This window comes from Cynoglossus semilaevis, chromosome 6 (genome assembly GCF_000523025.1).
Source record: "Cynoglossus semilaevis isolate Cse_v1.0 chromosome 6, Cse_v1.0, whole genome shotgun sequence".
Classification (NCBI taxonomy): domain Eukaryota; kingdom Metazoa; phylum Chordata; class Actinopteri; order Pleuronectiformes; family Cynoglossidae; genus Cynoglossus; species Cynoglossus semilaevis.
In genome coordinates, this window is record NC_024312.1 from 36624 (window position 1) to 58420 (window position 21797).

The following is a 21797-nucleotide window of genomic DNA, read 5'->3' on the forward strand; positions in this document are numbered from 1 at the left end:
TGTTTGGTTTTTTCCCCCCACCCATGTTATTTAGTCCTTTACCACTGAATATGTACACATTTAATGAATGGGAAATGCAACACTTCAGTGCAATTCCTCTAACAATATTTTTTTTTTCATAAGGCCTTCATGCAGTCAAGCCCAACAGCGTTTGTATGAGGGACTAAAACAGTTAGTCAAAAACTGGGGCCGAAATTTTTCGTCCTAAAGTTTCATGTTTGCAATGATCTGGATGTCACAAAAGTCCACACACACAGGCCTGGATGGGTGGACCATGACCCAGGAAGTCAGGTGTCAACATTCTCGCCATATGTTCTGTTTCCCATCAGGCCTGTGTTGAGGCTGTCGCTAAAGTAAAAGCGGTTCACTGGCTGAAGTCTGTTTGTAGCCCTTCTCTGTGACACGTGTAGCTCACGATGGTAATTCTGCACGAACCAGCCCTGGATGGTAACCGGTAAATTGCTAATTTGCCAGTTGGTGGCGCTGTCATCTGATTTTGTTCGTGAACTAAATTGTTTCTTCTCTAGTGTTTTTTTTTGTGCTTCTTTTTCCCGTGCATCGTCATCATTTTTTTTCTTTTTTGCTTCTTTTTCCCGTGCATTGTCATCAAATTATTGTCTGTTAAAATTTAACCCAGAGTATTTTCATGAAATCAGTATATGAAAAAAAAAACACATTCCAATCCAATGATTATACTTTGACATCATAGCTAAACTAACGTGACCTTAGCAGACTTTCACTTGGCCTACATTGAATTTTCAGGCCAACTGGTATGCATCCCACTTTTTGGCCCATTCTGCACCCACATACAAAAGCTGATTGGGCTAGAAAAAAAGAAAGAAAAAAAAAAAAAAGAAAAACAGCAGCGTGCTATCATTGTGGATTAACTGTACCTGAGCAACATTCACATGTGTAAAGTCAAGCACAGGGTGTTTTCACCCCCCCCCCCCTCTCCCCCCGAAGTTGGGTTCAACTGTGCCTTTATCTCAGTCCATAGTACAACTCAGTGGGAACAAAGTCACGTGTCCATCAGCATTAGCACGTCACAGCTGACAGGTTCACCATTTATGACTCAGGTGTTGAGAGATTGTGTAACACAACCTACCATAAAGTGATGATTTATACACAGATACAGACAAACACAGACATAAAATCTACTAAAAAAAAGAAGACCCAAAACAAAGTGCGCAAAATTATATGTGTGGGTTTTTTTTACCTTTCTCCTGCAGCATGAGCTCAACGTTGCTGGTTGGTGAATTTCTGAACAGACTGTTCTAATAGTAAACATAGATATTAACGAAACCTTTGAAATAAACCTTTACACCATGCACACTTACCGTAACGTACATCACAGACGGGCATGCAGCGTTTCATACACACACCTCCAACCTCAGCTGTATCTGCGGCTCTGATCGCATCAAGTATTTAATACCTGTCGGTCTGAATGATTCAAACATATTTCACAGTTTTAAAACAGCGATTCAACGTCGTTGTCACAAAGACCAGGAATTCTCCACAATATCTGAATGCTTTTTACACAGGCCAGAAATTCATCGTCACATTTTGTAGGATCTTAAATAAGTCCTCTCTAAAGCTGATGGGTTTTGCAGTACTAGGATTTGACAAAACTGAGATCAACCATCAACTACTAAAATTACCCATCACTTAGGAAACACTGGTTTAAAGCAAAGAAAGAACAGAAGAAATGGGCATAGCTGTAGCTGCTTAAATAATGAAAACATTTGAGGAGATCTAAGATGGAAATTAGACTTAATTTTGAAGAAATCCCTTACGACTGTCAGAGTCTAACTGAACTGACCTGTCATTTACAAATGTTTTCCAGCAACTTACTCTGTTAATATATCGGTCTAAAGTTTCCATAGGTCAACTTTTCTTTCTTAAAAGTCATCACGGACTTGCATTGTACATGGACATGGCCTGATGCCTTCTATAACGACCAAGAAATGTCTTTCTTCAAAGGCAGGAGCCGACAGAAGCATGATGAATAATAAAAAAAACTGAAATGAAAAAAAAAAAACAAAAACCCCATAATAAACAAGCGGTTGAGAGGATAATATCGTCAGAGAATTAGCCATGTCATTTCCAGTCTCTGCAACTAGCTAAAGTTGGAGAGGAAAGATTGAGGTTGGGACAGCCAGGAGAGGGCGTAAAAGAGGTAGATCCATGGATGTAGTGAAGGATGATCTGCAGATGAATGTTGGAATAACAGAGAACATTGAAGTGAAGGCAGGTCATGTGCTCTAGTGACCTTAAAAGGGAGCAGCTGGAGGAAAAAGGAGCGATCATCTCCCCCTGGTGGCTCAGTACCAACTGCCGTCTTCTTCCTGAGCTGTACTTCAGAAACAAATGGCTATGTCCCCTTCTTGTGAACAGCCTTTGAGATGAAGCTGACAAATATACAGTATACCTATAAGGTAAAACGCTTCGAGTCCATCACCCTAAATACTCTCTAAACCAGAGGTCCCCAACCACCGGGGCCCGGACCAATATTGGGCCGCAATGAGAAAAAAAAAAGGTTTTAAATTTGATTTAATATCTGCGTAAAAGTGATGTTTTATTTTGAAAATTGACTGGATCTTCCGATCACAAACGGCTCTTAACACATTTCAAGACATCTTTCAAAATAAAAGTCTTTGGAGAGCAAAAAGGGGAGAAAAAAAAGTTTAAGCTTCAAAAAAGGAGAGTTTTTTTTACAGTAAAATTCCAGATGGATCACCACAGCTTTCTCTCTGATGGATTATTAAATACACGTTTTATTATTGCGGTTTTTACGCCAAAAAAAAAAGTTGGGGACCTCTGCTTTAAACTCTTAAAACTCGCAATTATTATTAATAGTTTCTATGTTGAAATTCACAGTTAGACGTCCTTACTCTCGCTCTTCCCTCCTGTGCCATCGTGGGTCATCGTAAAGAATCTGACATTTTACCTGATACAGACGAAGCTCTTCTTCTTATCTCATTTCCAGAGCTCCCACAGTCTCTGAAGGCTTCAGGTTCTGAGTCTCAGGTTTGTTGTCCTCCAACTCCTGAATCTTTCTGGTCACCTTGGGACTAGAGTTAGCCTTCCTGGTTGTCTGGGGACTCTGTCCTTTACGCTGCGTCTGCGGGCTGCTGGACCCTATCTTGCGGTTGAGGAGTGGGCTCCTGGAGCCTTTAATCTTGGTGGACTGGCTCTCCATGGACTTCAGGGGGCGCAGCCCGAGGAGTCCGCAGTAGTAGTTGCACTGATGGTGAGTCTGGAACTGTTCGAAGACGTCAGGGGAGCCAACCTCCGTTAATCCTTGGTATCTGGAAGACAAAGCACAACAACCAAAGTCAAAGCCGTTGATAATAAAAACAGCCCTGAATGTCCTGTAAATATGTGGAGGAATACTGACCCTTTTGACTTGGTCACTACTCCAATGTTAGTCAGCCTGGTTTCAACACCTGAATGACAGGGAACATTTCAATGAGCTTTTTTTATTTCTGCCATGAATTGTTGGCTCCTCCTGTTAACACTAGGGGGCGTGTAATGGGCAGAATCTGGGTATACAACACAGGGGCGTAGATTGAGGGTTTTTTTGTAAACAGTGTAACCAACACCAGGAATATTGGACTGGGAATTGGTGAGAAAAAAAATCAGTAACTGATGACTGAAGAGATTGATACGATATCCTGGTACGAAATAACGCAATATTTCAGTGTATCAATGTTATGCCACGCCCCTTTTTGAATTTAGTTTACCTTCCAGTCTCGTCACAAGTAAGTTCCCATGTGTCCACTGGTGGATCCAGTGCTGGAAAGTGCTGCATTTCAGCTCCACTTCAGAGCTAGTTCGCGTGAACAACTTCCCTTTAGGGTCAATGGTACAGTACTGAATAAAGTCACCTTCCAGATCTGCCTCCACCGAGGCGTACGGCACCGAGTTCGCAGGTCGGTACATCAGATACCGAGGAATCACTCTGGAAACATTAAAAAAAAAAAAAACACGGATCAGACCGATCCTGGAGCGCTGGAGGAAAATGTTTTTATTGATCTGCTACTCACTCGAGTGAAAACCCAAAGTTCTCATTGACTCTTGCTTCTGCTGCAAAGATTTTACAGTATTCCCGAATCATGTCTTGGACTTTGCATTCCTGGTGTCAAAAACAAATGTGTCCAGTCAGACCCGTGTCGGTTCAGATCAAAACCCACTGAATTACACCCACCACTCACGTGCTTGGTGATCTCCAGATTCCTCTCTGCCAGGTTGCTCTCCTGTTTAGTTCCGTACGGGATGAGGTTGTGGATTTTGATGATGCAGTTTATTCCAGAGTCAAAGACAGGATCCAGACCATAGATGACCCTCACCCGACTGGTCTTGTGAGCGTAGCCCTCCCCCATCTGAACTTTCTCTGTCATGATGCGGCCAAAGTATTTCTCAGCCCAGATCCCGCTGTCGACCAGGCCTTTGGGGAACAGCAGTGGCGTCATCTCAATTTCCTCTCCAACTGGGAAAAAAAGTAAAGTTTCAGTCAAAATTCCACTTCTTCTTCTATTTGTAGACGTAAAAAAAAAACAGAATAATCTTGATCTTAATGAAGCCTTCAGCACAAGGTAGACATGTATTCAGGTATATTTGATTTTTTTAAAAGGTATTTTTCCTACCTTCCAAATCATCTCGAAGCAGTATTTCAGCCAGAACTGCAACAACAACAGTGATAAGTTACACATTTATCAATGGGTGTATTCACAGGAAAATAGATTAGATAGAAAATCTCTGTCCGTCTTACCATCTTCACTGAGGAGGAAGTCCGTGGTGTCCGTCCCATATTCATTATTGATCGTGCAGCCATAAACACCGCAGTCTTGGTTGGATGCTAAAATGATAGCAAGCGCTACCTGGGTTTCGTCACCGCCGCTGGAGAGCAGAACAAAACAAGAGTTGGAAAACAAAAGGGACATCCTGTACACTACATTTGACAGTTCACAGAGTGTCCACAAGGTGTCAGTAACATGCAAATGGCCAGCAGTGTCGGTAGTCTGCTGACACAGCAACCAGAGGACCATACATAGACTTTAATGTGTCCTGGAGATGAGAAAAATATTGTGTCAGGTTACAGTTTGTGGGTCTGCGTCACAGCTGTGGGGTTCAACAGTCACATGAGCTGGATGTCTCACTGCAGTGAGAACACGAGAATAACAGAAGGTACACGGCCCAAATTAATCCCACCGGTCTTCGCAGAATTATTGTTTCATATATTTTGGAAAGCAGTCATGTGGGCGGCAAATCCTCGGAGTGACAGCGGTGAAGTGGGCGGGGTTTCTAGGGTTAATGAGTTGAAGTCATGTGGTGCCGTTTCTGAGTGGTGTCACAGGTGGTTAAAGGAAGTGAAAGAAAACAGGCTGAGGTTTACCTTCGCTTCACTTCTAGTATTTCCTCCTCATCTTTGAACCACTTGATGGTGGAGTCGCTGAGTACGTTGAAGAACTGGCACCACAGCTTCAGGTGTCCGGAGGCATCCGGGAAAGGTTCTCCCCTGATCTTACGGATGACCTGAGGTGCTGGTGGTGCAAGAAAAATAAAACAGGAGGAGCAGTGGGTACGATGTGTACCCAACACTGGCAAATGGTGAATCTACTTTATACCGGAGACTGGAGTATGAGGAACGTAATGTTACCACTTCCTAAAGTGATGGGCCAAATAAAAGAGCACGCCTGTGAGAAAATGTTAATGTTATAAATAAAAACAGAACTCAACTAAAGTAGTAGCATTTAACAAAATTTACTGAAAAAGAAAATATAAAATGTGTATATAAAATAGTTTTTTTTTAGTCGTTAAAATGACGTTATACACCGTACATCAGAATATAATGTTTTATTGTAAGTCTCACAACAGTGGAGCTAAAGATTTGGCCAAAATGATCAGTTTGACGTCATCTGATAATATCGATATTAATCGGCCCAATATTAGCATATTTTGTAATATCTGTAATAATCATTGTCAGTTTTTCCTCCGATAATGAAAACCCGATAATGCAATAAGAGGGTTTTGCCAAATGATGTGTGCAGATGTGGATAAACAGCTGAATAATAAAGCGAAGGTCACTAGATGGCAGCATTGCAGCTCATTTAATTAATCTCATACTCATGTAGTGGTTTGTACAGATAGATAAATATTACCAGGCCTTCATCGTTAACGTTAAACCAAAGAGAGGGTATAATCCGGAATATTTATTTTTACCTTTCAAGGGATCGGGTTTCTTTTCAGCCTGTTTCTCCTCTTTCTTGCTGACTGGTTCTTCTTTGGGAATCGGCTCCTCCGTGGCCTTCGGCACCTCCAGCGTTGCTTTCCTGCGGTCCAGCAGAGGGGAGCGCCTCTCCATGGGTGGAGTGTTGGGTCCTTTGGAGGCCTGCAGCAGAGCCGCTCTGCGTGCCTGGCTGGGAGACATGTAGGGGTTGTCCTTCTTGCCCTGAGCGTCCACCGCTCCGTCCCCGTCATCTTTGGCTTTTGGAATGAAGATTTTGCGGCGAGCTCCAGACGCCAGTTCCTCTGGAGTGGCGGAGCGTATGAGCGTCAGGCTGTCCCTGCGCTTCATTCTGGGACTGTTCTCACAGGAGAGGGAGGTCGTGGGCGTGGAGCCCCCACTCAGGTCCTCGTCTGCTTTGTCTCCAGTGACGGTGTCACCGTCTAAGTCTGAGAGAGTTTTGGACATAAATCTGCGAAGACTGGCTGGACTTAAGGAAGGATGAGCCGGAGGTTTAGAACTGAGTCGGTCAACAGACGACCTGTTCCTCTGAAGGTCCTCGACAGATACGAAAGTCTCACTTTTGGGATCTTTGAGAGGTTTCACCTTCATCGTCAAATCAGGAACAACGATGACGTCGTCCGATGTCTTGTTGAAAGATGGTACGTTATCAGTGACCTTTGGCAGCACGACTTTTGGAGTTTCGGGAAGCAAATCCTCCTTCACACTCTTTTGGGCCTCTTCTTCAATGTTCTGCTTTCTACTTTTCTCAGGCCTCACTGTGACACTGCCACCCACATCCTGCTTGATTTCTCTCTGTATGAAGCTCACAGTTTCAGTTTCTGCCCACTCAGCTCTCTTTGTGTGAAATTGGAGGGCAGGGTCACTTTCATGACAAGTGACAGAAATCGGTGGCACCACAAACAAAGATACCGTTGGAGCTTGTAAAGGTTGCGATGGTGAGAGTGGATTGTGTCCATTCACAGGAAGTGCGCTGTTGGTGTCATCAGAGCAGGAAATGTTTATGACAGGAAGTGAAGTGTATTCCATCTGAGGGAGCTCTATGCTTTTCCCCTCATCCTGCATTTTCACTTCCTGGTTTGGTTCCTTGACTACCTTGGTAGGCGAGAGGTTGTCTTCCCCCTGCATACCTGTGTCTGAGGGCGGTAAGCCCGGAGAATCAGACACACTCCTTTCTTCCATTATTAACTCGGATGACAGATCGGTCTGATCATGTTCCAGTTCAGGTTTTGGAATTTCTGATTCCACAACACTACATTCCTTGTGTTCAGGCTCCAATATTTCAATTTTAGGGATGATGAAGCGTTCATAGTTGCTTAGATCTGGTGTTGAGAAATGAGTGCTGTCGTCAACAACAGATATTTGGATCTGTGGAATTTTCTCGGAAGGCCACTGCAGCTGCGTCTGACTGTTATCGCTGCGTGCACTTTGACCAGGTTCTTCCGATACCTCACTCCTCAGCTCATTCAGTATCGACATAACTGGAGGTATTTCTGTATCCTCCAACATTTCTATTTCCTCCACCTTCCTCTCTGTCTCCGTCTCAGTCTGGGAATCCTCATTTTTCCCCTCTTCCTTCTCACCTTCTAACACTGTTTGCTCTTCTGTTTTGCACAACGTCTCAACCTGTAAACCTTCCTCTAGAGCAGGGCTAATTTCAACCTCTACGTGACTTCTGTCCTCACCCACAACAAGACCTGAACTTGAACTCTGTTCTGCGCTGAGGTTTTGGGCTCTCACAGTTTCCTCTGTGCCTTCACGCTCACTTTTCAGGTTAATCTTCTCTAAACTCGCTGCAGTGGGAGCAAGTTCTACCATCATTTCCTGAACCATTGCAGCACTTTCACTCTCCTCTACCGCAACACCCTTTTCTATCGTGTCTTCTGATACAGCTGAGGGTGGAAGCACCTGATCTGGTGTTTTTATTCCACAAGGTTCAATTTTCTCTACCAAAAAAGATAATTCTGTAAACTCAGATGTAACTTTATACGGCTCTTCCCTTATTTGTACTTCATCTTTTTTTCCCCCACACAACTCGTTGAAAGAGTTTCGTTCCTCCTTGGCGGTTCTTCCCTCTTCTTCTTCCATCTTGTAAAGAGTAGGTTCCTCTTGACACACTGTTTCAGTCGGTGCCCGGTCAGGGTTGTCACTCTCTGACTCTGAGATAAGACCTTGGAGGAGAACTGTGTCTTCTTCTGACGTAGTGATAGATGCCACGAGGGGGTGTCGTACTTCATCAGCTGCTTTGATCTCTGATAAGACGGACGCATCACTACAATCTGGATCTTTCAGTTTAGGAGGAACATGTTGAACAGCTGAGTCAGCCTGAGAATATATGTCTTTAATCTGTGGGAAAAAAAAGAAAAGAAAAAGAAAAGCAGAAACATCTCAGGGCTGATGTACTAAGAGAAACATACATTGGGATTTCCTTGCTGATATCTTGTCTTAGTTACTCAAATGGAAAGGAAAATCCCTCAGCACCGTTTTGATTTAATAAACAAGATAGTCCAGCTGCTCATTTCTTAACTGCTTTGGATGACTGAGAGACGACCGATCAGTCAACCACATGCACACGACTGAAAAGTTTCCATAAAACAGAAAAAAAAACCAACCCATAAACTAATCAAAAAAAAAAAAAAGAAGAAGAAAACTTCACAAAGAAAAATTGTCACAGATCGGATTATTTTTATCAGCTTTGCTGAATTAAAGTAGCGGTTTGTAGGAAGTACAGTTTTAAAAATGAGGTTCAGTGGAGCCTTTGAAGCAGGTTTTCAATAATAGTGTATAGCATTTTTACAATGCAAAGGAAAAGCATTTTGTTTTCCTATATCTTATAGGAACACATATATATATGTGTGTATACATATATTCATATAAATATATATTTTCTCCTTGAACATTTGTAAATATGGTTGATTTGGTATCCTTTACACAGTCATTGTACTTCAATTTTCTATTTCATTTAAATTTATGGTTACAGGCATGGCCTTTTTCTGATTTTCTTCTGACATATATTTTTAGTAAATGTAAACAAACATGTTTCTTGCTTGCTAAACGCAGCTTCAGCATAAAACGTTGGATACTGATGTATTTTAAGAAGTTTACGGTCATTTCTGGAAAGTGGGGTTTCAATATTTTATAACCTTGTTAACTTACTGCCGTCACCCACGACACGTTGACACCGGGACACTTTTAGACCGAGACACGTTTTTCTATCATAAATCAACACTGACACGCCAGCACAAAGTTTACGAAGTAAAAAAAAAAACCTGAGTAAATCATAAACCCGAGTTGAGAGTGTGAGTCTTTCACAAATGACATACGACAATCAGACAACACAGTCAACATATTTTATGACCTGTCAGCTTATTTCAGGAATCGGGCCGACACGTGTCACGTGCAGCCAGTACCAATGTGTACACCTTCAGTGGGGTTCTCTAAATAAAAAAAAAGAATCTTGCTTGGTGCGTCGTTTCTTCTAAACATTTTAAAATGATCTAAAAAAAATCAACTTCAATATCAATCACAATTGTTCTGGCTAACTTTGTGGACAGAACCAAATGCCTCTGAAATTAAATGTGCTTTTGTATTCACTGTGTGTTGAAACACTGGGGATTTCCCCTGTTTTACACAAGGCTGCTGTTTACACACTGATCCTGTGGCCAGAACTCAAACAACATGGCTCTGTTTTCACATCCTGTAAGCTTGACCAGAGGTCTAATCCGGCCCGAGACTTTAGACTTTAGGCCCAGGTTTTAGGTTTAATCTTGTAACATTTTATTCGTATTATTTCACCCAAACACTGCATCCATTCTAACCTGTACTGAACTGGTTCGGCGGTCACATTTTGAACCTCTTTTTGGCCCGTGAACCAAAAGGTTTTGCCCACTCTGCAATACAAAATAAGAAATGGTTCAGATTTCATTTTAATCTATATTGGACGAGTAAGATTTACACTTTAAGGGTAGATGTTTTGTTTTTTGTACTAGTTTCTGTTCATTAAATTATGTCTAACATTCGTTTTTTGTACTAGATTCTGTTCATTAAATTATGTCTAACATTACAGGTGTCTAAAAGTATAATATTCCTTAGATCAAATAATGGCTAAAACACATTATAACGAGAGTTTATGCAGAAGAATAACAAAGCCGCCCCGCGGTCTCGTGATAAAATGCCGTCATATAATAATGACATATTGTACAAATAAAGAAGTTGTGGCTTTCAGTGGAAGGGAACTGGACTCACGGTTACTCTAATGCTGCTCTCTTCATCCACACGTGTCCACTAGCAACTATTGATCAGTCTTGTGATAAAACAATGTTCAGGTGAAGGTTTCTCTGACTGGTCATCCATATACAAGTGTCAGATTACAGCCGTACACTCAAAGTTCCCCAAGTATGACTTACAAACCGCTCACCATTAAAACTTCTCTTTTTCCAACATACCATTGTCACCTCTGGGTACGAATCACAAATGACTAGAATAATAACCTCACAAGGAGAATAGAGAAACTGAATTGTTAACAGCAACGACGACGTGAAAGGAGGTAGAGCCATAAATACATTTAAAATAATTATGGCTATAATTTGATGTCAGCAAAATTAAAATAATGTGAGGAGATTTTAAAAAAGCAGTTAAAATATAACAATACTTATGCTGACAAAAAAACTCAATATATAGTAGTGCCTTCAATATCTCAATATATCGCAATATATTGTCCCTGTATCGTGATATATATATATATATCGTATCACCAGATTCTTGCCTAGTCAAGTGTGCAGGTCGCTTGTCCGAGCCACAGACAGACGTAATGAACATCTCTAACACGTGACAGACGCGAAACAACTCCTCTGCTGCCGTCCTCCTTCTTCTTCTCAACAGGAGGAAGGGGTTTATTTTAAGATATAGAGGACAGTGAGGAATGCATCTCTTTATCAGGCCTGGACCTGCCACCAGGGCGGCTCTGTCCAATACCACTCGTCCAAACCCATGCAGCACTTGTGGTGGAGAGTGCTGTTTGTAATCAGATCCATCTTTGACATTCAGGTTTCATCACAGTTCTCTGCAGCGCTGGCCTGTCAGTACGAACAAACACTCCTGCCTTACAGTGTGAAACGGTGTTTCTCATACATCACCACTGGCTGGTTAATGCCGTGTAACCAATGGCGTTAAACCACAGTCTCACACCCGACCTTTCACTGAGTCAATTACAATAAGACGAGCTATTGTTGAGGGGGATGTTTGATTAGATACAGCATAAAAGCACAGATTTATAGAAGGACAACTTATAGTACTACAGTACTATAGTACTACAGTACTACAGTGCGATCGGTGGTCTCTTTTAATAGCTTGTCATTTTTCTGGTTCTGGTTAACTGTGGTTAACTCTGACCAACTACTGTAGCAGGTTAACAAGTTAGTTTGAAATATGCAATTAATTAATTTGACTCAACAGCTTTGAAATGTTCTGTCATGAGAATCAAAATAAGGCTTGTGGGACAACATTGTTTGACTTTTTGAATGCACTAAATCAAGTTGCTTCTCTCACTCCTCAGTCAAACCCTAGGAGGTCAAACCTTTTTTCGTCCATTGTATCGCTGCATTTTCATAAAAAACACAAAGTACAACACAAAACTAAACTAAAAATACTGCAAATCTCTCTGCATTAAAAAATACGAGCCACTAAAACCACATCACTGTAAAAAAAAAAGCTCTATAACAGTAAAAACAACGGGCTGTCGTCCTGTGTTTAGCAAGTGCTATCACCTGCTAGCATAACCAACTGCTGTAAACCACAGAACCACTCTGTGTAATAATGTGTAAAATAAACCAACAACACCATAAGTGAGCACAAAGAACACACCCAACTGATAAAACCTCAAGTTTGAATGAACTTTATACAACGGAGAAGTTTAGTGCTCGTCACAAGCTAACGGCTAATATGACAAGTGAAACCAGCTGTTTACCGCCAACTGTTGAAACAGAGCTGAATGTATTTTTGTAAATAACCTAATTCCTCTCATTGCTTGGAACAAAGGCCGCAGCCCCACCTATTGGCTCAGTTGACCTGTAGCTGCTGTTCACCAGTAGGAGGGCGTACTGTGCCAAACAATGTACAATTATCTTACATACTGGGCACAATTTTAAGAAGCGATAGTCCTACATAGTTGTCCTAGGTCAAACCCTTGTCCCTGAAGAAGCTTATCTTCCTCCACAAATGCATTCTATTTATAACCTTTTAAAATGCTTCTGCCGCTCCACCCCACAGACCATTGTGCTTACCTCACTGTGAACCCGAGGCTGGATCAACGACGTATCCTGACCCAGACTGCTGCTCTCCGGCTCCACCTCCATGGCCTCCACAAGTTCCTCGGCCTCCTTGACCTCCTGCTCCGTGAGCTTCTCCACAAGCTCAGGTGGTTGTTTACGAGCTGTCGGCACCTCTTTGTGTGGAAAAAGGTCTTCCTGCTTGTGTTTGTGGGTGACGGTCAGAGACGCCAACTGTTGCACTTTATCCGTACTATCTGAAGGCGCCTCAGTCAGAGACGCCAACTGTTGTACTTTATCCGTACTATCTGAAGGCGCCTCGGGGTCATTTGTTTCCATTGGCACGATGCTCTCCACCAGAGGCCTGTGGACGTCTGGCGTACGTTGCGGTTGAAGCCTTGACGATGGTGGCGTTTCTGGCTGACCAGGGTCGCGGTCCAACTCTTTCTCCTTGCTGCCCCTGTGGTCGCGGGAATCCTTCTTGGTTTTGCCAAAAAGGAAGTCTTTGACAGAGTGGAACACAGATGATATGGACGCCTGGATGTTGTGGTGTTCGTGATCCTTGTGAGCTCTGCTGTGATGTTTGGCCTCCAAACTGTGTTTCCTGTGGACTGAAGCAGGCGACGACTCCAGGGATTTTTCTTTTTCAGTCACTTTTTCTGACGCCATGACCTCTTCCCGGTTTTCCACCATGTCTTGGTCTTCCGTCCAAGGTTTTCCACGTTCTTCCCTCTCTGAGTCTGTACTGTCAGTTAAGCGTTTCTCCAGTGGAGGTGAGCTCTGTTTCTCCTCGGCAGCCTGAGACTGGAGAGTCTCTGCAAGAAACTGCGCCAAACCCTTCCCTCCATCGTAATGATTTTCACTTCCGTTACCAGTCACTTGACTCTTGCCGTTGTTACTACTGCTGCTAGTAGCACCGCCAACTCCAGCATCCACTCCATTTGAGATCTTTATTTTTTTCTTGGCCAAAGGGTCACTAGGGGGTGATATGTCCATCTTCAGGTCACTTCCTGTGGAAGGCACCGGCGTCGTTTCCGCTGTAACTCCATTGACTTCTGCAGCAGCTCCCATTTGTTCTGCGTCGTCGGGCTTCTTCACCACAAGATTCTCCTGTGGTGGTTGCATGTGTCTCTTCCTCGGAGGACGTTCTGGACTGCTCTGCGGTGGCCTCTCCGCTGGTGTGTTTTCTTTATCCTGCTTCTTGGTTTGAGCATCCAGGTCTTTCTTCTTCTTTTCTGCTTTCTGCTTCAGCTTCTCGAAGAACCGTTGGTGTATCTTGAACTCGTTCATTGTGCCGACCTCAAGAACTCCTGAGCAGGAGACGATCCCCTTGCTGTTGCTGGCTGAGACTTGATAGATGGCCGCATCATCCAGTGTGCAGCTGAGAAACACAAGAGACAATTTTACTCATTTTTGTGAGTGACATTAAATTGCGCAAATTGCGTATAGCTGTTGATTCACTTTCAGTCATTCCTTTTTGCGATTTGCCGGCAGCAATAAAAACACATACTTGTAAATTTGGAGAGTGTGGGTTTTTCCGTTCCGACGAATCTCATATTTTGGGAGTCCACAGTAACGGTCCATTTCAGTGTCATCTTTGTACCATTTCAGTTCTGGAGCTGGGGTTCCTGTGTTTCCCAGGAGACAATAAAAATTAAAAAAAGAAAAATGATTCATATCAACAAATTAATCTCTGAATGATATTGCAGATACAGCACATAATGTAGAGAGACTGGATAAAAAAATGCTTAAAGATAAAAAAAGGTTTGGTTAAAAACAACTTAAAAAATAGGTTAGATTTAGCAATGACTTTGATATGAAAGACTGGATGAAAAAGAAAATTGCCTAAAGATAAGAAAAGTTTTGGTTAAAAAAACAACTTAAAAAAAAGTTAGATTTAGCAATGACTTTGATATGAATTTAAATTAGCCTAATTACACAATAACATAAAACATTAAAATAATAAATATTAACAATTGCAAATAAACTGTAGTTGAGACATAACTACAGGTTACAAACTATACGCCAGGAACAAAAGCTTTCTGAGAAAACATCAAGTGTTGCAACAAAACGTTTTCTTCTGCAAGACCATTATTTGTAATTGGAAAAAAAAAATAGTTTCGGAAGTGTCACAATTGGCCATGGGGCTGGTCTTTAAACCTCCATGAAGTAAACAAAACACAGTCACAGGTTTGGTATGAATGTGTTTCATAGGCTGTTGCATCATGTACAGGATCCGTCACACGGCAGCAGCTGCCAGCGTTAATGGGGTCCACCCCGTTTAATCTGCCGCTAGCTCTAAACACATCCTGAGATGCAGGCCCAGTCATGACACTGTTTGTTATGTTCAGGAAGCAGGATGACACAACCGGATTAATGCGTTCAAGATTTACACAAACGTCTGTAGAAGTGATTCCAATTATATCTGGTTTCCTGGCAGTTCTGGATTTCAAGGCGCCATATAAAGTAGATTATTTATTTTTTTAAAGTACCTCAAACTACAAGTACAACTTGTATATAGATAGACAGACAGACTTCTCTTCTCTTTGGGATTTACTTTTGTTCCCCTAGCAACCTTCACCAGGATAAAACATTAAAAGAATGATTAGAAATCAGGCGGCAACTCCACCAGACCCACCTGACACCACGCAGCTGAACTTCACGTTACAGTTTTCCGAGACTGCCTTTGACTTCAGGGTGGTTTCAAACGAGGGTTGCACGTCCTCCGTCAGCTGGGCCATGACGGTGCAGAGTGTGCTCCTGGAAGAAAGCGTTTTCAAAGTATAACTTTTTTTTTTTAATTTTCTTTTACAGACGTCTGTGACATTTCACACTCGTGACATCTGTGACCTGGTGCGGCACATTCTCAGGAAGGGATGTTAGAGGAAAGTCCTGGTAGTGAATAAAGTTTGTGAAAGAAGTGGCATGGGAGGAAGTCAGGCAAAACAAAGTGGTGAATGCAACCAAAAAAAAAAAAAAGAAAAAACCCAGAAAAACACTGTTTGTAAACAAGACTGAATGCAACACTGGACAAATTGAACATTGTAGTCAGGGATAAAACCAATTGTTTTGGTTAAGATGTTAGTCGGGAGGGATGTTTTAAAAGTATGGATTACCTCATTGGCCTGTAGTGAGAATACCTTGAATAGCTATTCGGAGAGGAGGCAAATGATTAATTATGATCTGTGTACAAATGGAACCCACCTGACAAAGTTGCTCTGATAAATGCCTTCCTCTTTCACAACCTTAACATCTTGTCATTTTAATAATGTAAGTCATGTATTTAATGAGTAACTCTGAACAACAGCAAAACAACCAACAACTTTCTATTCCTATGTAGATGTAATCAACATGAATGAATTTTTTTTCTGCAATGTTTTTCTCGATGCAATCTTGTAGAACAATTTTCCGAACATCCCAGCTTCCGTTATACCATTCCATACATTTTCTAACTGAACATTAAATGGGTAAAACTCTGATGGCGTCTCTTATCTTTCAATGTCTATTTTTTTAATTAAAAAAATTCAGATTGCAGATATTCAAGGCTGCGTACCTGTTTTCAGGCCGAACGTTCGAGAGGTAACTATTGCTCCTCTCTCTTCGGCCGTTAGAAGAGTTGCCATCCTCGTCGTTGAAGCTGCTTGTCCTCCCATTGGCAGAAAAAGAGCGTGTCATCGGCCGTCTGGAAGTCATTGTCCACTGGAGGGATTCACAGAAATTTCACAAAAACGATTGACATACACAGATGGGACCCAAAAATACTCAGGACTCAAGTTTGGCAAAGTAGTCCATGTAAAAAACCCTGGGAAAAGAAGAAGGAGAAAGGGGGGGGGCTCAGAATGATGATAATATTTGATGAAGTTTGACAACGGAGCTGGCAGGACAAAGCAGGGAATTTATGTTCAACAAGACACAGTCCAGACTGCGGGCTTGTCCTTTTCAAAAACCAAGCACAGCTCTTGTCTTAAAGCAAGTTATAAATAGATCAGCTATCAAGTTGTGGAAGGGCTGTTTGTGGTCAAACCCAGACCAGAAACATGCCGTTAAACTTTACGGGTTGAGAATATCAAGTCATTGTCCCAAAGCCGTCCAGCAGGATTAGTAGTAAAATAATTGGACTTACCATTGAAATGTTGCCAGTGTTGCTGTGGGACCTGTAGAGACTGCGGAGAAAAAACTCTCCAACTGCCTATCATAGACATGCATGTGTTGCCAGCACGCTCCTATTTATAGAGGGCCTTCAAATAGGCGCAGGAGCAAATCAGTTTCTCTGGAACAAGACTTTAGACTTGTCACATAAGTGTTTAAAAAATATAATTGACTTGTTAAAAAAAAAAAAAAAAAGTCCTTTAGATTCCCATTGCTAAGCAAAGCTACGCTGGGATTAATCCCTCAAAGGTAAACATTACTCAGCCTGGTGAGAAACATACTGTAAATGAGTAGATGCTGCTTTACCCAACATGTCTGTATAGGATGCAGCTCATGACGTGGATTCATGTCAACCAATGGTCCACGTCCCTTGTTTTGCTACACAGCTTCAATAGCACAGCTCTGCCCTGACGTCATTCGACACATGATCAAAACATATTGGCTCACACGCTGCTCACATTACGCATCAATTAAACAAGATCCCACAACATATGGACCGTGGGTTAAATGTGAAAAGACATGCATGTTATTATTCTACATGATTCTACTGAAACCCAAGGGATAGGTTAATAATCAAAACTATATTTATGTAAAATTTTAAACATGTATAAACACTTCCAAAGGGTGAACATTCAACATGAAATTCAAGACAGACCAGAGGGATAAGATCCCAGATAAAGCACAACAGCAACAGAAGACTATTAAAAAAAAAATTAAACATGACAAACCAAACAGGTTAAATTACCGAAATCAAAAGCTAGATATTTGCCCAGACACTAAAAATATTAAAAAAATAAATAATTAAAAAAACAATCTCAGAGTTGTTGATATTGACATGAAAATAGCTCCAGGATACAGTAGCATATTTTACAGTGAATAAGATTTAAGCAACATAAACATGTATTTAAAGAAAGTAGCATTTAAAATGTATTTTTAAAAAAAACACTATTTATGTACTAAAGCTGGTCCCTGAACCAGCATTTGGATATGCTTGTTTCATGATATCAACTGCTAGCAAAAAAAGTATGGCAAGTATACGAATCATTTTCCTAGTTGCTTTAATGGTTTAAATTTATGAGATTAATTCATACCGTTTAGCTGTAACTTACTGTTGGCTTTAGCCTTAAAGCTCATTACCCTAATGTCATAAATAACGTCTCTATGTACATTAATTACAAAGTATATATGACAGTCGAGACACGGTATTTTGCTGTGCCGATATTATGAAGTTAAAAAAAGAGGAATTAAAGTTGTTTTTTAAATGGCGAATAAACATTAGGTAAACTTTTTAAGATTTTAAAAAACCAACTTGCCCTCGTATTATAGTCTTTACGGTAAGTATAACTGCGAGGGTGTGTGTATGCACTTCTTCTTTCCGGGAACGGGAAGTGCTTTTTTTTTTTCTTCTAGTAGATATTTATTTGAGTTGAATAGAAATGCAACACATTCTGACCGAGAGGCGACACGGACGCAGCTGGGTACGGGCTGAGTTTCATTGTTTCATTGTTGTTGTTTATACATATAAAAATGTATAATGGAGTTTCTTTTAAATATAATAAATTGATAATCTTATTTTTTTAAAGCGACACATTGTTGATGTCGATGTTGTATTACTTTCTTATATTCCACGCGATAATATATACTTTGAACTGAAGTTAATCCGCTGACGTTAAAGCTGCATTTATTTACTGTACGCCGATTTTGTTTTTTAAACAAAAAGCTGCATTTATTTACTGTACGCCGATTTCATACAGATGGCAAAAAAAAAAAAAAAGCTATTTTCATGTCAGATTTTTTATTTAAAATTTAGTTTTGGGATTTCTTTAAATTTTTCCTTAAAAACGACAGTTATTCTGTAAAAAAAAAAACGGTCGTTGTGATTGTGAAAAATCGTTTAGTTACTCGGAACTTAGCTAAGCAGTGCTAGTAAAAGTTAGTAACTAGTCTCATATTAGTCTTTTGACATAAGGCGATATAATTTTTTTTAACATTCAGCAGGTTGTGCATTTAATGTTCTGCAATAAAGCCACCGATTAGTATCATGATATTTGATTATAATAAATATAATGGAGTAGTTCATAATAAGTATCGGTTGCATTGTTGGAAATATTGATTATTATGAAATTATAATTTAAAACACAATATTGAATTTTGGAGTTTTGTTTAGTAATGTTGTGTAGTAATAATGTGTTTTTAAATCTTCTACTTGACTCCATTTTACTTTTTTTTTTAAATTCTATATTCAATCGTGATCTTTTTCCTATGGCTCAATTTTAAAGTAACCACAATAACCAACCACTCTGCATGTTCATCTTCTTGTCCATGAACATGCCGTGGGGTATTTCCCAGAGTGGAGAATTTCTCATGCAAACACATGCATTTCACAGCAAACAGAAAGAAAAATAGTAGTCAGTTGTCTGTCTCACACACATCTACAAAAGTTCTTAAAAAAATCTTGCACTCCAACTAATACAACTAATTTCTACAAACGACTTGTTTTTTCCATTTCCAAAACAGAATAAGAAGAAGCTGAAAAAGAAGGAGAAGAAGAGAATGCACAAATAATCACTCCCAGTGATTAATAATGATCACAGGTATGAGAGGAGCTCTTTTTTTTTTTTTTTTTTTTAGAATGAAGAGATTATTAGTAATCACTGATGATTTCCTTGTGATTCTGTGTTGCAGATATCTTCATTGTGCGTCAGCCTTACTCTGTGTGTGTTCCTGTGAACCACAGAGTCACCCTGAGTGTCCGTGCCCAGGGCACGGGTAACCTCCAGTACCAGTGGTTCACCCCTGACAATGAGGTTTGTAGGTTTCATATTTGCTCGGCCACATTTCCAGAGATAATTTTCTAAAACCTGATTTTAATTTTTTTTTATCTAGGTTTTTGGTGGAACTCTTGCAGACCTGACCATCAAAGCTACAAAATCACAGCTCTTTGTCTGCAGAATTAATGACAACTACTGCAACTGTGTCTTCAGTGAATGGGTCAAAGTGAAGGTGCTGGACATCGACAAATCAGGTAAACAATGTTGCAAAATGTTTTGCCTTTTAAACTTTCACTTTTGTCTGAACTACTACACTGAACAACAAAGGTTTTTGGATCATTGATTTCTAGCTCATTTTAAAAGCTACATCTTGGACAACGTTATGCTATCGTTTGGCTAATTTAGAAATCCTTGCTGTGTCTTTTATGTCATCTGTATTTGTTTGTTAGTTAGTTTTGCACTCGTAATAAACAGGTAATAGGAAAAAGTCAAAAACCTGAATGGTTTTTCTTCCTCTAACTGCTAACTCCTGACCTTTGCCCTGATTCATTGCAGTGTCATTAAAAATGTCTCATTCTCTCTGTCAAAAACAAGGTTTACCTGAACACTGGCAGGGAACGCTGCACATCGCCGTCAACCCTAAACCCCAGACAGTGCGACCAGGTGAAAACTTCACTCTTCGCTGTGTGGCCTTTGGCATTCCCACCCCTCAGTATCAGTGGTACAGAAATGGACAGGGCCTGAAGGGAAAGACTAGAGACACTCTGCAGGTAACAAAGCCAGCGTGTGACTGTGTACTCAGTGCTGCGCACACACAGCCATGGTTAATGTTTCACCTGTGACCACAGACCGAAAAAGAAACGCTATGATGTAAACACATGCTTGTTGTAAACACATGCAGGTTGACGGTGCTACAGCTGAACATGGAGGAACGTACCTGTGTTCAGTCACCAACATCCTGCAGGAGAGATGGACAGAAGCTGTGGATGTTAATGTTGGTGAGTTACAAAAAAAAGTCTCTTTTCTCAATGTATGCCCAACCTATATAAAAAAAAAAACAACTCTCTCTTTCTCCTCAAACTGTGGCTTTCAGTTGTTTTTTTTTTACTGGGTTGGAGGTACTTTCCAAATGTTCACTGTAAAAAGGAAGTTATGACTCCAGGCAGCATTTGGTCCAAAGCCCAGAGACACAACAGGAAAGTGATGTAAAGTGAAACCAGCTCTTACAGCATTTCTACAGCTAGGCCTCATTTGTGCCGTTTCAATATTAGGGCAACATCAACCGATGAGTAAACAACACGTTTCAAATTCAATTTGTGTAGTAAACAAATGTATTTAAGCTCATGTAGTCACTGGTGTAATTTGAAAGCCATTTGAATGAAGTCGGAGCGCACAGAAATAGAAAAAATACATTCAAATTTGATTCAATGTAAAACTAAGAAAGAATGGAAATTTATCTTAAATAAAGAACACCTAAAATATTACTAATTTATAAAACAGAAGTGTTAGCTAACAGTTAGCAAATACAAATAGAAGGAAATAAAAAAAACAAGTGTGCTAAATTAACCTGCAAACCCTGGGGTCCTTTTTTTAAAAATCATCTCATTAGATTGTCAAGGGAAAAAAAAGTTTTGGGCTATGATACAGGGGCCAGAGTATGACATATAATGTTTGTTTGTTCCATTTTCCTCTAGTGGAGCCTGATCCTACTCCCCCAGCAGCACCTACAGGTACCATTAATGGAACTAATCACGTTTTTATTCCAGGCATATTTTGGTTTGTAGGAAAGGAACGTTTGCCTAAACGCTCATGTTTCCTTCCAGCCACAGATAAAGTGGCCCTGCTGATCGGAAACCTCAACTACTCTCAGCACCCGGGCCTGATGGCCCCCGTCATGGATGTGCACAAGTTGGCTAACCTGCTGCGGCAGCTGGGCTTCAGAGTGGTCTCCCTGCTGGACCTCACCAGAGACGAGATGCTGGCGGCCATCGAGAGGTTCATTCAGCTGCTGAACAGAGGAGTCTACGGTGAGAAGAGTTTGCCTTCAAACTACGGAAATACCTGCCGTGTTATCGCTCCACTCGTCACTGCTCACAGATAAGCCTTTCGGGCAGAGAGTGGGCAGATAAGGATGCTGCGGATGAGTGGGCGTCTGTGCACGTTATATTTAGCGCTTCCTGTCTGCATTTGGCTGAAACTCTTTATTATTTAAATGCAGCCGTATGTATTTAAAACACTTCACAAGGGTCTTGTGACGCTGTGGTGACAAATGGTTTTCTTAATCTGATCACTTAATACTTAAATAAACTGAAAAGATGTCAGATTATGTAAGTCAGAAAACTACAGTCAGCCACGAAGTAACTT

General features: G+C 40.9%; 2 protein-coding genes across 5 annotated transcripts in view; one reads left to right on the forward strand and one right to left on the reverse strand.

The window, feature by feature from the left end:
- Window positions 1-567: 567 nt before the first annotated feature.
- Window positions 568-20171, reverse strand: alpk3a (alpha-kinase 3a). Of its 4 annotated transcripts, none has more exons than XM_025056150.1 (16): window positions 20034-20171; window positions 16067-16212; window positions 15630-15662; window positions 15152-15273; window positions 14024-14141; window positions 12832-13894; window positions 12529-12780; window positions 6223-8593; window positions 5396-5543; window positions 4772-4899; window positions 4647-4682; window positions 4215-4489; window positions 4047-4135; window positions 3744-3961; window positions 3398-3446; window positions 568-3308 (listed from the first exon to the last, which is right to left on the reverse strand). In XM_025056150.1, the coding sequence occupies exons 2-16, from the start codon at window positions 16204-16206 to the stop codon at window positions 2972-2974; spliced, it is 5379 nt and encodes a 1792-aa protein (XP_024911918.1). In that variant the 5' UTR covers window positions 16207-16212; window positions 20034-20171; the 3' UTR covers window positions 568-2971. The 4 variants fall into 4 exon arrangements, with proteins under 4 accessions (XP_024911918.1, XP_024911917.1, XP_024911919.1 ...); XM_025056149.1 differs by having other exon boundaries at window positions 16067-16315; window positions 20034-20168; XM_025056151.1 differs by lacking the exon at window positions 20034-20171 and adding an exon at window positions 16637-18358 and having other exon boundaries at window positions 16067-16315.
- Window positions 18078-21797, forward strand: part of malt3 (MALT paracaspase 3) — a 10317-nt gene continuing 6597 nt past the window's right edge. The window contains exons 1-8 of the mRNA XM_008310986.3: window positions 18078-18140; window positions 19180-19256; window positions 19348-19469; window positions 19549-19687; window positions 20028-20203; window positions 20335-20431; window positions 21128-21163; window positions 21257-21460. Of these exons, the coding sequence (XP_008309208.1) occupies window positions 19247-19256; window positions 19348-19469; window positions 19549-19687; window positions 20028-20203; window positions 20335-20431; window positions 21128-21163; window positions 21257-21460 (784 nt within the window). The 5' untranslated portion in view covers window positions 18078-18140; window positions 19180-19246. The remainder of the gene's footprint in view (window positions 18141-19179; window positions 19257-19347; window positions 19470-19548; window positions 19688-20027; window positions 20204-20334; window positions 20432-21127; window positions 21164-21256; window positions 21461-21797) is intronic.